We start from the raw sequence: 16195 nt of genomic DNA on the forward strand, positions 1-16195 counted from the left end.
GTTTGAGCTCCTGACATGACTTGTGCATTATCTAACATAGTTATCCCATCCAACATTTGTTGTAGGCCCGCCATATTCTTGACCTTACACCAGTGAAAGAACTTGTCAGTCTGAAGTGGAGGAGCTGTGGTCGACCATACTTTTGGTTTTTAGCGGCCGTCTATGTCTTGTATATGATCTGTGTGACTGTGTGTTGCACCTACAGACCCCTTAAGAACATTTCAGAAAAGTCAAATGATACTCGAGATGCAACCATCTTAATGCAAAGGCCTCTTCGTGTAAGTGTGCAATGAATGGATGGAGGGTTTTTTTGTGATGGGTTATTTTATGCCTTTTTTTTTTATTTGTCTTTTTATTTTATCCTAATAGGAAGCGTACACCAGCTACCAGGATGATCTCCGTCTGGTTGGAGAGCTTATTAGTGTCCTGGGTGCAATTTTTATATTGCTGCTTTTGGTAAGAAATCTTCCAAGTGTTCAGGACTTACTTGTGTGTGGTTACTTATAATATGTTTATATGATTATTTTATGTTTTAGATTCCTGATCTGCTTAGGGTTGGAGCCACAAGATACTTTGGGCAGACGGTACTTGGTGGTCCATTTCATATAATCATGTAAGAACATTATGATTGGCTACAGACCTTTAATTTTTTGTCTATCTACTTTGCCCTACATTTATGAAGACTGAAGGGTCTTAAACCAGTGTAAGAAAATAGATCATTGGAGTGATTTGCACCAAATTTATGAAATTGGCAAAATTTGGTTAATTTTGTATTGGCTAAAAGTCCTAAAAATAAATCTACAGCACTTTTTTTTTTTTTTTTTTAACAATAAACGGATATATAGTTGGGCCAAAATTTTTACAAATATGCCATTTGGCAAAATGTCACCATAACCTACTTAGAAAATGTAGATATTTTTATCTTGCTTTAGTATCTGTAAATTTCTTCTCTTGCTTTTTGTAGAATTGGTTTTGCCTGTATGGTGATGGCAGTTTTGGTCATGAGGTTAACCAACAGTCAAGGAGAAGAGGTTCCTATGTCAGTGGCTTTGGTCCTGGGCTGGTGTTATATCATGTATTTCACTCGTGGCTTTCAGATGCTTGGACCATTTACCATCATGATACAAAAGGTAAATGATCAGATATGTCATATTATAAATATTTCCCCCATTGCAACCATAGGAAATGTAATTAAAGTACAAATTTTTCCTTCAAATTTTCCATAAGTGCAAAAATAGGGCTTCGTAAAGATGAGCAAAGCTGTGAAAATGTTTTAACCCGATATTAGGATATTAGGATCTGAATTAAAAGGTTTCGGCCTCTGTCGTCCAATGTAGGGTGAAAAATTGTCCTGTAATAATAAAATTTTACTATTGATCAACAAAAACATTACAACGTTTACAAATTATTTCATGTCTAAAGAATAGAAAAACAAGAAAGGAGTAGAAGGTACAGAACTATTGTGATGGTTTCCTTCATAACATTAGGTTGGGCAGAGTTGGTAAAGTTCTTAGGTAATATTCTTTAGACTATTGCAAGGGTGGTGTTTAAAAAAAAAAAGTTCATCATTACTACTTTTTGGTTCACCATCAGCCAATCACTGGCTTAAAGGGGAACTTTCAGCAGGTTAGATAATTCTATCCGGTTCGCCATGGGTTCATCCACCAGTATTAGGTGTGAGGTCCTTCTTTCTGAGACAATGTGTCAACAGGAAGGTAGCAGTGATGAGCAGGGGCAGCAAATAATGGGCTCATTGTAGGTGAGGTAGATTTTTTATTTTTTTTCTTTAACACCGCCTCCAGACATATATATGTAAAACTTTTTTAACCCTTGGACAGTAAATTTTACTCAGTACTGAATCTTTTAACTTTGTTTTTCAGATGATATTTGGAGACCTGTTGCGATTTTGTTGGCTAATGGCTGTGGTTATACTTGGGTTTGGTGCAGGTGAGATAAGATTTCTTTGAAGCTGTCCCATCAGTTTACTGTAGTTGTGGGTAAAGCTGCTGCCAAGTGCTACATAATAGTAAAACCCTATCTAAAACACCCCCATTTTAGTCCAGATCCCCACCTAGTCATAGGCTGCACTACAGACAAGTGACTGTGACCTTAAAGGAGAAGTACAACAGGGGGGGGGGGACTTGGGGATCTCAACCAGAGCCAATGTCACAACTCAGTTGATGAACTGGCCACTCAGCCAAACAGTAACTGCAGCTGTGCAGTCATGACGTCATTACAACTCAAGGGTGAAATGCCTTCTGGCTGGGGTCCCAGGTCTGGTCTTGTGGTGGATGGCAGGCACGGGGAGAGGGAAGTAAGGACCCATCCTGTGCAGTAAACTATCGACCTGTCTCTATCAATCTGCCTTTTGTCTCTAAACTCCTGGAACGTTTGGTCTATTGTCGCCTAACCCGATATCTCTCCGATAATTCTCTTCTCGACCCTCTACAGTCTGGCTTCCGATTCCTTCAATCCACTTAAACTGCTCTCACTAAGGTGTCAAACCACCTCCTGAAGGCCAAGTCACAAGGAAGCTACTCCTTGCTTATTGCTGCATCTCTCAGCAGCATTTGACACTGTGGACCACCAGCTCCTCCTCTCCATTCTCAGCTATCTTGTTCTTAAGGACTCTGTTCTCTCCTGGTTTTCTTCCTACCTCTCTGACCGCTCCTTCAGTGTATCCTTCTCGGGTTCTACTTCTTCTCCCTTACCTTTCTCTGTTGGCCTTCAATACCATCTCTACGCCAATGACACCCCGTTATACACCTCTTCCCGTGACATTACCCCTGTATTCCTGCAAAATACTAGTGACTGTCTATCCGCTATCTCTAACACTATGGCCTCTCTCTTTCTCAAACTTAATCTCTCTAAAACTGAACTTCTTGTTTTTCCTCCCTCTAACATACCTAAACCCAACATGTCACTCAGTCTGTGGTACTAGCATCACTCCTGTGCATCGAGCTCGATGTCTGGGGGTTATGATAGACTCTGATCTATCCTTCACTCCCTATATTCAAGCTCTTACACGCTCCTGTCATCTTCATCTCAAAAACATCTCCAGAATCTGCCCATTTCTCACCACTGACACCGCTCAGACTCGGCTCTCCCCTCTCCAGTCTATCCTGAATGCAGCAGCCAGACTCATATTCCTCTCCAGCCGTTATACTGATGTCTCTCCTCTGTGCCAGTCACTGCACTGGTTACCCATTAAATCCAGAATACAGTTTAAACTCCTCAACCATAAAGCTCTCCACAACTCTGCCCCTCCATACATCTCCTCCCTCATCTCCACCTACCATCCTTCCCATGCTTTGCGTTCTGCTAATGACCTCCCACTAACCTCTTCCATAATCAGAACCTCACACTCCGGCCTCCAGGACTTCTCTTGTGCTGCACCAGTTCTCTAGAACTCCCTACCCAAAGACCTCAGACTTATTTCCAACACCCACAGTATCAAGCATGCCCTGAAGACTCATCTCTTCAGGTGCGCCTATAACGTTCCCTAATCTCGTCTCCCTCTCTGCTATCCCTTCTCCATTCTCTCTATATCCTCTTAGGTACCATCTACATTATACTGGCTACCTGACCTCAGAAAATGACATGTGACTGGCTCGCCCAATCACCTAAAGGCACTTGGAGATTTTATGTACAATGACTGGAACATTGGCAAATAAAGCACTTGTTGCCTCTCGTATCACCCCCAGTCCTCCTAGTCTGTACGCTTTCATGAGCAGGTCTCTAATTCTGTATTATTCTGTATTCTGTATTGTACATTGTTATTATTATTATGTCCCCCTCTGCCTTAAAGAAAAATTTTAAAAAAATACTTGACGAACTTGTGGTTCTCGAGATACAAGGTAGCAATGGTGTTCAAGGACATCTAACTATACAACTAGAGAATAATACTTTTATTTATTTCCTCCACAGCTTTCTTTGTGATATTTCAAACCCAGGACCCTGAAGATTTGGGGCATTTCATGACGTACCCCATGTCCCTGTTCAGCACGTTTGAGCTTTTCCTAACAATCATCGATGGTCCAGCAAATTACGCAGTAGACTTGCCGTTCATGTTCAGCATCATGTATTCCGCATTTGCTATTGTTGCTGCACTTCTAATGTTAAATCTTCTCATTGCCATGATGGGGGACACACACTGGCGTGTAGCTCATGAAGGAGACGAATTGTGGAGAGCTCAGGTAGGTTGAACTGCATGGGTGTTATGTAGCTGATGATGTCCAGGATCAATCACAGGGAACGTTATTTTGCACAATGATGAGACTATAAGATTACTTTGTACCTATGTCCTATTCTATGAGCATCGAGAGGAGAATATTGTCATCCAGTAGTACATGGCATGGTATTGGTTGGAACCCCTGGTCTCCAATGCAAAATCAATCAAAGACCCCTTTCCCATCCTATATGGCAGAATAGTCTTTGGACCCATCTCGTCTCAAGGGCCACTGTGCAACTGCCTCCTCAGTAGAGAACATCGGAAAATCTTAGTTTCTATCGAACTCAAACCTTTTCGAACCTTCCGCATTTGATTCCCAATGCCTTTCCGGTCCGTGGAGAAGGAGGAGACAGCCCGGGTACCGCCTGGAATTCCGTGATTCAGCCTAGGTAATAGGTTAAATCCCGGAATCTCTACTCCTCAGCACCTTGTATAGCTACAACAAAAAGAAGAAAGGTGCGGTATACAGATACGTTTAACAGATGCAAGCTATAATTATTGGTCCCGTATCTAGATTACAATTACAGATAGTTATTATGTAGACGGCTATTGAGCACAGCCTAATGGGAACATGTAATCAAGTGTGATGACATATCTATGAGGCATTGGTGAAATGTAGGAGGTCAGTTAAGGATGGAGAAGCTATTATACCTAGAAATATTTTAGGTATAATACTTAGGGGGTAGCTTCATACTTCCACCCAGGGCTCCATCGGAGATTCTGCAACAAAGAGCCAAATAGTCCAATCAAGAATGGGTACCAATGGACGCAGGTGTATACCCAAGAGATCCCGTTGGCTTCAAAATGGTCAGTTGGATTTCTGTCTGATATCCCTTCATACTGCAGGTTTCCAGTGGACAAAAAATAACTGCTTGCAGGATTTTTTTGTCCACTAAGATTCTACTGAAAAAAAATGGAGCCCGGACGGAAGTGTCAACTTGGTCTTAGAGTATCTTCACAGAATGAGCGTGTCCATTCTTTGGATGGACAGCAGACTCTGCCTGACCATAGAATGGAATCTATGGGATGGGCGGCAAGTGAAGTGGGAACAATCTGCGGAATCCACGGCAAGTTATCCGTGATAATTCCGTGTGGACGTACCCATACTGCGGGTCCTGTTTAACAACTGCACCATCAATAAAGTGAAAGCTGCATTATGTATCAAGCATTATATGAAGCTGTTCCTGGTGTTTTCCAGTTGAGGTTCCTTAGAATCCTGGGTTTCCTTGGGGCTTGGTCAGGGGTTTTCCCAGAATATCTCAACTGCTGCTACTTTCACAGAAAGGATCAGTTCCCTTTCATTTTGTTTTAGGCTTCAAATAATTTTTTGTTATTAAAAAGGGTGAAATTTTCAGATCAGACAATTTTTGATCAGACGATTTCGAATATGTTTTACCCTATACTACTATAGTGTGGTGATGAGTCCGCTCGGAGTCATGTCTGTAAAAATGGTCCTAGTGTTCACTGATCACACAAATTGGAAAATGGGCTTATTTATCCCCCTGTTTAGATTCTGACAGATCTGATTTACATGGTTAATCCCACCTTTAGACAATTATACCTTATCCACAGAATATACCCTAAAATTCTTGTCTCTAAAACCTGCCCCTATTTTCAGAACGAGTTACCCTCAACCCCAGTTAAGCCTGATAGGGACTGAACAAAGAAATAGCAGGGGCTGCAGAACCGCCAAACTCTAGCATAGTCCTGGTCATCTCTTCAGTCCCTGTCCGGATACAGTGGGTCAAGAATCCATAAGCTGGTGACAGGCGTGGTGTCTCCATTAGTGTTGAGCAGAGCTGTGAAAATTGTTCGGGTTTAGCAACATTATCCAAACTCAAACATTTTCACAGATCCACTCAATGCTAATCTCCATGAGACATTTATGGAATATCTAAACATGAAAGATCCTTAAACAGACATAGTAAAATTACTTGTTTACAGGTTTATTAAACCAAGGGGAACGCTAGCTCTGGTATATAAGGCTTTCTTTAAATGAGAAAATAATGTATTTAAAGATCTATATACGGATATTTACAGGTTGTAGCCACGACTATAATGCTTGAACGAAAGATGCCCAAAGCCCTCTGGCCACGTCTCGGCATCAGTGGCAAGGAATTCGGTTTAGGAGACTCATGGTATCTCCGGTAAGTGATCCCAATGCAAAAAAAAAGACCACACATCACCTTCTCCTCCATTACTATGCCATCAATCTCTAATACAATTTGCTTGCGGTATTCCAATACTGGTTAGGACTACAGATGAGTTTACTTACAGAAGGTTTGGGTTCTAGCAAACCCGAACTATCGGCATTTGACTCCCAGTGGCTGGAGAACGTAGATGCAACCAGAGGACTGCCTGCAAAACATCAATATAGTCTATGGCTGTATCCTTGTTCTCCAGGCAATCGTCAGGCTGCATCCATCTTCTCCAGCCACTGGGAGTCAAACGCCAATAGTTTGGGTTCTTACTTACTGAGTGTTCACTCATCAGTCTTATAAGAAGATAACTGTTTTCAAAAGACTGCCATTAAGACATGTTCCCAATAAATACAAAGTTTGAATATTTGTCTGGGGGGGGGGGGGGAGTGTAGAATGTGAGTTTTCTTTATCAGAAGTTGGGTTTATCCTCCAGTGACTTTCCTCTGAATAATGTAATTTTCAGACACACTTCTATAAACTCTATAAGTAGATTATGTGTTGGAATGGCCAATTTTGGTTAGAACATCCTTATTTCATGAATTTTGAGAGTACAAATTGTCATACATGATTGTCAACTTCTCATTTGATAGGGTCGAGGAGCGCAACGATTTGGACACACATAAAACAAGTAACTCTGAAAATGACGAGTGCCATGAAACTGTTGAGCCTTTGATGGATTTCCCTGAGGGCAAGCTCAAGAATAAGAGGGTGTCCATAAGTGAAACACCACTCTTGCTCCGAAAGCTTTCTTTGAGAAAAACAAGCAGAGGTTGGCAAATTCTTAAAAAAGCTTCACTTGACCAGTTAAAGGGCAAAGTCAACCATGCCCTTGATATTCACGAGGAAGTCTATGATGTGTGATTTGGTAAAAACTTCCTTCGATTCTGAAGAATCTGAAGAATCTTTTGGACCAAGGATCAATCCGTTTGGATTCTAAAAGGAATATTGACCCATACTGCTCAGTATTACTTTTAACTTGGTGCCCCGAAGCATCTTAAAGAGAAGGAAATGTCTTCTACAGAGTATAAACTGAGCACATCTCATGAATCGTGGGTTGTCTACATCTTCTGAAGAGCATAGGATCTCCTCTGTCCAACATGACTTCTGTAGGAGTCCCATCCACCTTGGATTATCTTGGCTACTTGAGGACCATGTTGGAATTGATTCTATATAGATGTATGATGTTGGATTCTTCATTAATCTTTGCAAATATCACGCTTCAGTAGAGCATCTACTCTTATCCCACAAAGACATCCAAATCCTAATGCAGCTCTTGAGTAAATTTGTGACGTTAACTTTGTTTAATGAAGATTTTGTTACCTCCCAAATGGATAAATTCCTACAGCCAAGCTAGGAATGCCCTGAATTTGCCATCATCGCTGTCTTAACATAACGTTCAGGCAAACTTTACCTAGCGTCTGTAATCCATGGATGGAGTTCTTATCGAAGGAACTTGGCGATGTGTCCCAGGCTGGCATGTTGCCTTCACTATTTGCACTTTAAACTCTTTTGAGAGGACGTTCCCGATGAAGGAGTCATGACTGTCGTTACGCTTCTACTTGTTACATAAAATAGGTTGAAAAGTTATTGTGATCATTCACCTTAAACGTGCTGTTAGTTTTGGTGCTTAGGAATCAGGAATTGTAGCTGGAGTGCCAAGGTTTGCGATTACTGGTCAACTGGACCATCACCACCTCTCTGCTCTCAACATGGAGAACGCCTGGTTTATAAACCATTGACAACCGTGCTCTCGATAGGGAGTAAAACCTGACCCTGCTTCCCCATCTAGAACAAACATAAGGTAGAGACAGTTATGGACAGTACTCAACCACTACTTTATTATGCAAGTAAGCTACTAAAATAACATATTAGTCACCCAGCACATCTATAGTTTTACAATGGTTATATTTTCTCGATAGGATATTTAATAATGTTGATAATCTAATTCATATGTAGCAAAAGGTAATTTTTAGAATTTTTAAATATCTAAATAGGTGATGGGGGAAGAGAAGCTTCCTAGAAAAAAAAAAAAAAAACACTTGAAAAAGGTTCAGTTCTTAGGGTGGCCATCTTGTAATGCTTGCAACCACTTTATGGTCCTAGCTTGCACAAAAACGATTTACTGATTCTCAGACAGTTTCTATGTTGAGGCTTAAAGCATACCCGTCACCATGAACTTTTGACATATCAAAAGTTTTTATCCATTGGTATCTAAGAAAGTTAAGGGCATTATGTAAGTAACACAAACACTGTATGCACGCAAGTGTTACGATTGCGCCAGTATACCTTACATGTTGGGTTTTTACATCTAATCATTGGCACTCGTGTCTAGAGTCGTGGATTAGAGAGTGGAGTATAATTCCATTGACCCATAGATGTTGATTCCCAGAGCTAATAATTACAGATGCTTCTTCTTATAGAACAAAACACAGTCGTCTTCTGTTCTTGGCTCATGTTCTTGTTGGCTTTCTGCTGGGCAAGTTAATCTTAGCAGGGATAATATCTATACATACATAATATGGCATGACTCACTGTAGGCTTAAGGTGAATGTATCAAGCACGTTGCTTTTTTCTTTTTACCTTAGTCAGTCAGCACCTGCATGGGGTGGTCCTTTTTTTGAACCTCCACCCAGTGCCCACTCTTGTTGACAGTCTTTTCCTAAGTCCCACGTCGCAGAGGGAAGGAGATATAGTCAGAGAGGAGGGGATTCGGTCACACTGGGGGGGTGTCGTGCCTGCCCCCAGTGCCCCAAGCTGGGCTGGTGCTCGGAAAAAGACCAGCTCGAAGCATGGTAAACGGGGAGTGTTAAAAAAAAAAAAAAAAGGAAAAAAGGAAGGTGCTGAGTAGCTAAGGTGTAAAAAAAAAAACAATGTTCTTGATGGCACATTCGCTTTAATTTTACTTAAAATTGCGTTGATATTTGTACTCTAATTTGTAATATTATATTGGAGTTTTTACAATTATAATACAGGGAATCCACCACCAAAGTAGGGTTTCTTTGGATTAAGACTGAACTAGTGGGCACTTAGGAACCAATTGAGTTCTAGAAGAAGTAATTTTGGCAACTAGTGGACTAATATGAAATCTCTAAGCTATACCATATTTGCAGTGCTTTTTCTGACTTCAAATGTTCCAGAAAGTTTTCCTATACTGATCTGTTACCGTCATCTCATCACTTCTGACGGTTTATAAGCTCTAAAGGCTGGAAAATAATCTATACCCGCCATAAAGGTTCCGTGAAGCACAGTTGACACTTTAAGCAGCGCCATTTGGTTTTGCACTTTAATTATTGTTGTTGGTAGAATGTTATTTTTGCCAATAAAAATTTTATTTTCTATAAATTTTTAACTTGTCATCATTAAAAATCTGCAGCGATGAGATGGAAGCAAAGTGATAAGACGCGGTAAAGTCATAGAGGAGATTGGAACTCTGCCTCTGGATGGTACAATTGTATGTAGTATCTTTTATAGGAGGGAATTTTGCATAAAATAAGTGTATGTTCTGACAATTCTATGCACGGTGATGCCAAATAAGTCAATTTTTTTTTTTTACATTTTTTATTTGAAAAACCAAAAAATTGGAAGGGGGGGTATATAGATTTGTAATTTTCTTTTTAAAAACCTCAAGTCTGCCAGTTCTTATCAGCTGCTGTATGTCCTCCAGGATGCGGTGGATTCTCCCCAGTCTGACACAGTGCTCTCTGCTGCCACCTCTGTCTATGTCAGGAACTGTCCAGAGCAGGAGAGGTTTTCTATAGGGATTTGCTACTGCTCTGGAGAGTTCCTGACATGGACAGAGGTGGCAGCAGAGAGCACTATCAGAATTAGGACGCTGTGATGAACATACATACTCTATGGTACTATGAACATACTCTATATGGGCGGGTTCAGACTACGGATTTCTCGCGGATAAATTCAGCGGAATTCCGTCTCCTGTACGCACTTACAGCCGCGAGCCTTTCCGCCGGCTCCATAGACACCATTCTATGGGCCAGCTGATTCCGCTATCCGCCGAAAAAAATTGACGTGACAATTCTTTCGGCGGAATGCGGAATCAGCTGGCCCATAGAATGGTGTCTATGGAGCCGGCGGAAAGACGCGCGGCCGTGAGCGCGTGCAGGAGACGGAATTCTGCTGAATTTATCCGCGAGAATTCCGTAGTCTGAACCGGCCCTATCACAGGATACAATGTATTATTAGAATGTACATGTTACATAAGGCGTCATGGTTATGTACAGTATACTAGGGTGTGAAGCCATTGCTGATAGGTGGAGGGTCCATTAAGAGCTCTTCTCCCCCTGAGGCCTGGAGTGTAAATGAGGATCCTGTGCACTTCTACATGTTCTGTAACACACAGCGCTCAGCTTTTATCTCCTGAGAGCTGCACCCAGGACCAGAATAACCTGTATGATTTACATCTGGAAGCTTTTTTTGTTTTTCAATTATTTTTTTTTCCTAATTTACATATGAAAATAAAGTCATGATTATCAGGGTCACAAACATCTGTCATCAGTGAGACTAGTGATTTACTGGAGACCTGTTCCTTTAAGAGTTTTCATCAGATTTACAGTATTTGCTGTAATCGGTGGACCAAACCGGCAGGAAGTGTTTGATTATTCCTGCAGCGCCACCACAGGGGGAATTAAGCATTACACAGGCCCCGTTAACAGGACTAGAACAAAAATGCCCTAAAAAGGGGTTGGCCAGCGAAAATCTTTCTTTCAAATCAACTGGTTTCAAAAAGTGATATAGATTTGTAATTTACTTCTATTTAAAAATCTCCAGTCTTCCAGTACTTATCAGCTGTTGTATGTCCTGCAGGAAATGGTGTATTCTTTCCAGTCTGATACAGTGCTCTCTGCTGCCACCTCTGTCCATGTCAGGAAAAGTCCAGAGCAGCAGCAAATCCCCATAGAAAACCTCTCCTGCTCTGGACAGTTCCTGATATGGACAGAGGTGGCAGCAGAGAGCACTGTGTCAGACTGGAAAAAAATACACCACTTCCTGCAGGACATACAGCAGCTGATAAGTACTGGAAGACTGTAGATTTTTAAATAGAAATAAATTACAAATCTATATAACTTTCTAAAACCAGTTCATATGAAATATATTAATTATATTAATAATATTATTATTATTATTATTATTATTATGTTTTTTATTTATTTTTCCAGCTGGAGCATTCCTCTATTGCAAACAAGATTTTAAGTTGATGGAGTAAAAGTTGATACCAGATCATGCAGGATATAATGGAGTCAGTGCCTGAAGTGTTTTATTCAAATTATTTTGTTTCCACTCCAGCGCAGCTCCATATTCCAGAATATAGAGGAGTCCGACCTGGAATGCCTCACATTGAGATAATATCTGTCTGTGACCCGTCTGCATACATCAGCACCATTACTCAGCACATGGCCGGTGAGATGGTGGAAGAGGGCCAAGACCCAGTGTAGCAAGATTATATATATATATATATATATATATATATATATATATATATATATATGCAGGGGCGTAGCTAAAGGCTGATGGGCCCTGGTGCAAAATGTTAGCTTGGGGCCCCCCCATCTCCCCCCGATCAGGCAAAGTCCTATCTAACGTTATATCCAATGATTCTAATGTGCCACCATGTTCTAATGCCCTGCCACTGCCTCCACCTCATGTACTGCACTACTGCCCCCTATAATCAATGGACTGTACTGTGTCATTGTCTAATCATTGTATTCCAATCTTTGACTCTACAGCTGAAAAACTACAACTCTCATCATGAACTGCCAGTTGGAAACAATGGGGGTTGTAGTGCTGCAACCTGAAGAGCCAAATGCTGCAAAACTACAACTCCCATTATAAACTGTCAGCAGGGCATGATGAAGTTTGAACTTCTGCAACCTGGAGAAGTCACCTGATATCACCTGCAGTCCTATGTAACACCACAGATAACAGTGATATCCCTCTGAGTACAGATAATGTAGTAGTCATCTGCAGTCCTATGTAACACCACAGATAACACAGTGATATCTCTGAGTACAGATAATGTAGTAGCTGTCACCTGCAGTCCTATGTAACACCACAGATAACACAGTGATATCTCTGAGTACAGATCATGTAGTAGATGTCCCCTGCAGTCCTATGTAACACCACAGATAACGCAGTGATATCTCTGAGTACAGATAATGTAGATGCAGCACAAGCTGGAGCTACACGCGGTAAAGATACGGCCATAGGACATAGCTTGGGCCGCCAAGGCAGATGTCTGGAGGAGGGGGCGCTGGTACTTGCTGTCATCTGATTAGGTAAGAGGCCCAATCAGATGACAGCATGTGCCAGCGGGCGCAGCGGGACAGATTAGCGCAGTGCTTCCCAACCTTTTCCACCTCGGGGCGCCCCTACTAAATGATGTTTTACAAAATAAGAAAACCGTCATACAGTGACTCACCGGTGATGTCTTCTTTGATCTGAGGCGTCACTTTCCCTTTTCCTCTTCATCCGGCCCAGACCTCCATGATGATTCCTTCCAGATACGTTTCATCCCCTTAGAACCTGCGAGACAAACAATTTAGGCTACGCACATTTCTAGCAACTTCCTTCCCTTCCTCCCCCCTGTAGGCTCCCATAGTAACTGCACTGTTTGGTGTAATGTGCAGTAAAGTGAGTAGGAATGTGGGATGCCCCGTATGTAGGATTCCCTGCTGTGCCCGCATGAGCTAATAATGCCCCCAGAGGTGCCCCCATACAATAATAATGCCCCCAGAGGTGCCCTCATGAGCTAATTATGGCCCCAGAGGTGCCCCCATGAACAAATAATAGCCCCAGAGATGCCCTCATGAGCTAATAATGCCCCCAGAGGTGCCTCCATTAACTAATAATGCCCCCAGAGGTGCCCCCATGAGCTAAAAATGCCCCCAGAGGTGCCCCCATGAACTAATAATGCCCCCAGAGGTGCCCCCATCAACTAATAATGCCCCCAGATGTTCCCCCATGAGCTAATAATGCCCCCAGAGGTGCCCCCATGAGCTAAAAATGCCCCAGAGGTGCCCCCATGAACTAATAATGCCTCTAGAGGTGCCCCATGAACTAATAATGCCCCCAGAGTTGCCCCCATAAACTAATAATGCCCCCAGAGGTGCCCCCATCAACTAATAATGCCCCCAGAGGTGGCCCCCATGAGCTAATAATGCCCCCAGAGTTGCCCCCATCAACTAATAATGCCCCCAGAGGTGGCCCCCATGAGCTAATAATGCCCCCAGAGGTGCCCCATGAGCTAATAATGCCCCCAGAGTTGCCCCCATCAACTAATAATGCCCCCAGAGGTGCCCCCATGAGCTAATAATGCCCCCAGAGGTGCCCCCATGAGCTAATAATGCCCCCAGAGGTGACCCCCATGAACTAATAACGCCCACAGAGTTGCCCCCATGAACTAATAATGCCCCCAGAGGTGCCCCCATACAATAATAATGCCCCCAGAGGTGCCCCCATATACTAATCATGCCCCCAGAAGTGCCCCCATACAATAATAATGCCCCCAGAGGTGCCCCCATATACTAATAATGCCCCCAGAGGTGCCCCCATACAATAATAATGCCCCCAGAGGTGCCCCCATAAGCTAATAATGCCCCCAGAGGTGCCCCCATGAGCTAATAGTGCCCCCAGAAGTGCCCCCATACAATAATAATGCCCCCAGAGGTGCCCCCATACACTATAAATGCCCCCAGAGGTGCCCCCATACAATAATAATGCCCCCAGAGGTGCCCCCATATACTAATAATGCCCCCAGAGGTGCCCCCATACAATAATAATGCCCCCAGAGGTGCCCCCAAGAACTAATAATGCCCCCAGAGGTGCCCCCATACAATAATAATGCCCCCAGAGGTGCCCCCAAGAACTAATAATGCCCCCAGAGGTGCCCCCATACACTAATAATGCCCCCAGAGGTGCCCCCATACAATAATAATGCCCCCAGAGGTGCCCCCAAGAACTAATAATGCCCCCAGAGGTGCCCCCATACAATAATAATGCCCCCAGAGGTGCCCCCAAGAACTAATAATGCCCCCAGAGGTGCCCCCATACACTAATAATGCCCTCAGAGGTGCCCCTAAAAAAACAAACATCCTACTCACCTAATCCGCGCTGTGCAGGCAGCAGCTCTTCCTCCTCTTCGGGCTCCATCTTGCGAGCCGCAGGGACGGGACTTCCGGCAGACGTGATGACGTCACATCATCACACCTGCCGGAGGGGCACATGACCACGGCCCGGCCTCCCATAGGCTGCTGGTATGAAGTGCCGGCAGCCTATGGGAGAGAATACAGGAGGAGGACGCTGACAGGTCCTTCTCCTGTATTCTGATCGCTTTAATGTTCCGCCCGCTCACTGTGCGGGCGGAACATCAAAGCGATCTGTGCATCCCGAGAAGCTGCGCGGCCGCAGCTTCTGGGGATGCTTAAAGTGACACTGTCACAAGTGGCAAGGGGGGCCGTGCGGGCCACCCTAGCGTAGGGGCCCGGTCGCCATGGCGACCCCGGCGACCCCTATAGCTACGCCACTGTATATATGTGTGTGTGTGGTGCATATATACACATTTGCAATTAGCAACTCCTCTATATATATATTTTTTTTTAAATATATACAATTGTTGTTTTTTTTTGTTTGTTTTTTTAGAAATTGCTGTTTAAGCCGTTCCCTCATACGTTAGTGTATTATACTGATTCTTCTTGAATTTCGATAAGCTGCAGGAGAGCAGCGCCCTCTAGTGACCAGGGACAGTTATCTCTATGTAGGAGCTCTGCCAGTAACCCCTTCCCGATGGGTGTGTCCGTGTACAATAATATGTAACCACTTCTCAGTAATGGATGCCGCGCGCTCAGACGGGCGTTCCCTTGTGTAACACTTCACTTCTTTTTTTACTTTTAAACATCAAAACTCTGTTGCTTTGTATTTGCCCCGTGAAATTCCTACATTTCCCATAATGCATCTGGCTCTTTAGAACATCAGGATGCAGCTCAGCTCCTTCTCTTTCAGTTCTGTTTCTGGTATAGGAGACGTCTGATGAATCCAGATTATTGAGTACAAGAAAAAAGCTCTACAATCCTCTTATATACTTTGTTTCAATTCTTCACCGTTAAAAAGATCTTTGTTTGCAGTCAGTGAATGAGAACACTCAGAGATAGTAAACCTGTACACAGCTGTAGAGCTCACAGAGCATTGTCTACACTGGATACAGCTGAGAGCAGGACTAGCTATGTACAATGTATCAGTCTGGGGTCCAGGCTGTAGAGCTCACAGAGCATTGTGCAGGACTAGCTATGTACAATGTATCAGTCTGGAGCTCACAGAGCATTGTCTACACTGGATACAGCTGAGAGCAGGACTAGCTATGTACAATGTATCAGGCTGGAGCTCACAGAGCATTGTCTACACTGGATACAGCTGAGAGCAGGACTAGCTATGTGCAATGTATCAGTCTACAGTCCAGGCTGTAGAGCTCACAGAGCATTAGTCTACACTGGATACAGCTGAGAGCAGGACTAGCTGTGTACAATGTATCAGGCTGGAGCTCACAGAGCATTGTCTACACTGGACACAGCTGAGAGCAGGACTAGCTATGTACAATGTATCAGGCTGGAGCTCACAGAGCATTGTCTAGATTGGACACAGCTGAGAGCAGGACTAGCTATGTACAATGTATGGGGTCAGAGTGGGTATGGTCTCTAAGTTTCAGACCTATATATTTATTTTTTTGATGAAAGCCATAAAGTGAGTCTGCGGCAAA

General features: G+C 43.1%; 1 protein-coding gene across 1 annotated transcript in view; it reads left to right on the forward strand.

The window, feature by feature from the left end:
- LOC138798398 (transient receptor potential cation channel subfamily V member 6-like) overlaps positions 1-7293 on the forward strand; it is a 29188-nt gene extending 21895 nt beyond the window's left edge. The window contains exons 8-15 of the mRNA XM_069978839.1: positions 66-278; positions 370-456; positions 537-613; positions 965-1130; positions 1881-1947; positions 3928-4196; positions 6272-6378; positions 7023-7293. Of these exons, the coding sequence (XP_069834940.1) occupies positions 66-278; positions 370-456; positions 537-613; positions 965-1130; positions 1881-1947; positions 3928-4196; positions 6272-6378; positions 7023-7293 (1257 nt within the window). The remainder of the gene's footprint in view (positions 1-65; positions 279-369; positions 457-536; positions 614-964; positions 1131-1880; positions 1948-3927; positions 4197-6271; positions 6379-7022) is intronic.
- Positions 7294-16195: the final 8902 nt, after the last annotated feature.

Source organism: Dendropsophus ebraccatus, chromosome 8 (assembly GCF_027789765.1).
Source record: "Dendropsophus ebraccatus isolate aDenEbr1 chromosome 8, aDenEbr1.pat, whole genome shotgun sequence".
In the NCBI taxonomy this organism is placed as follows: Eukaryota; Metazoa; Chordata; class Amphibia; order Anura; family Hylidae; genus Dendropsophus; species Dendropsophus ebraccatus.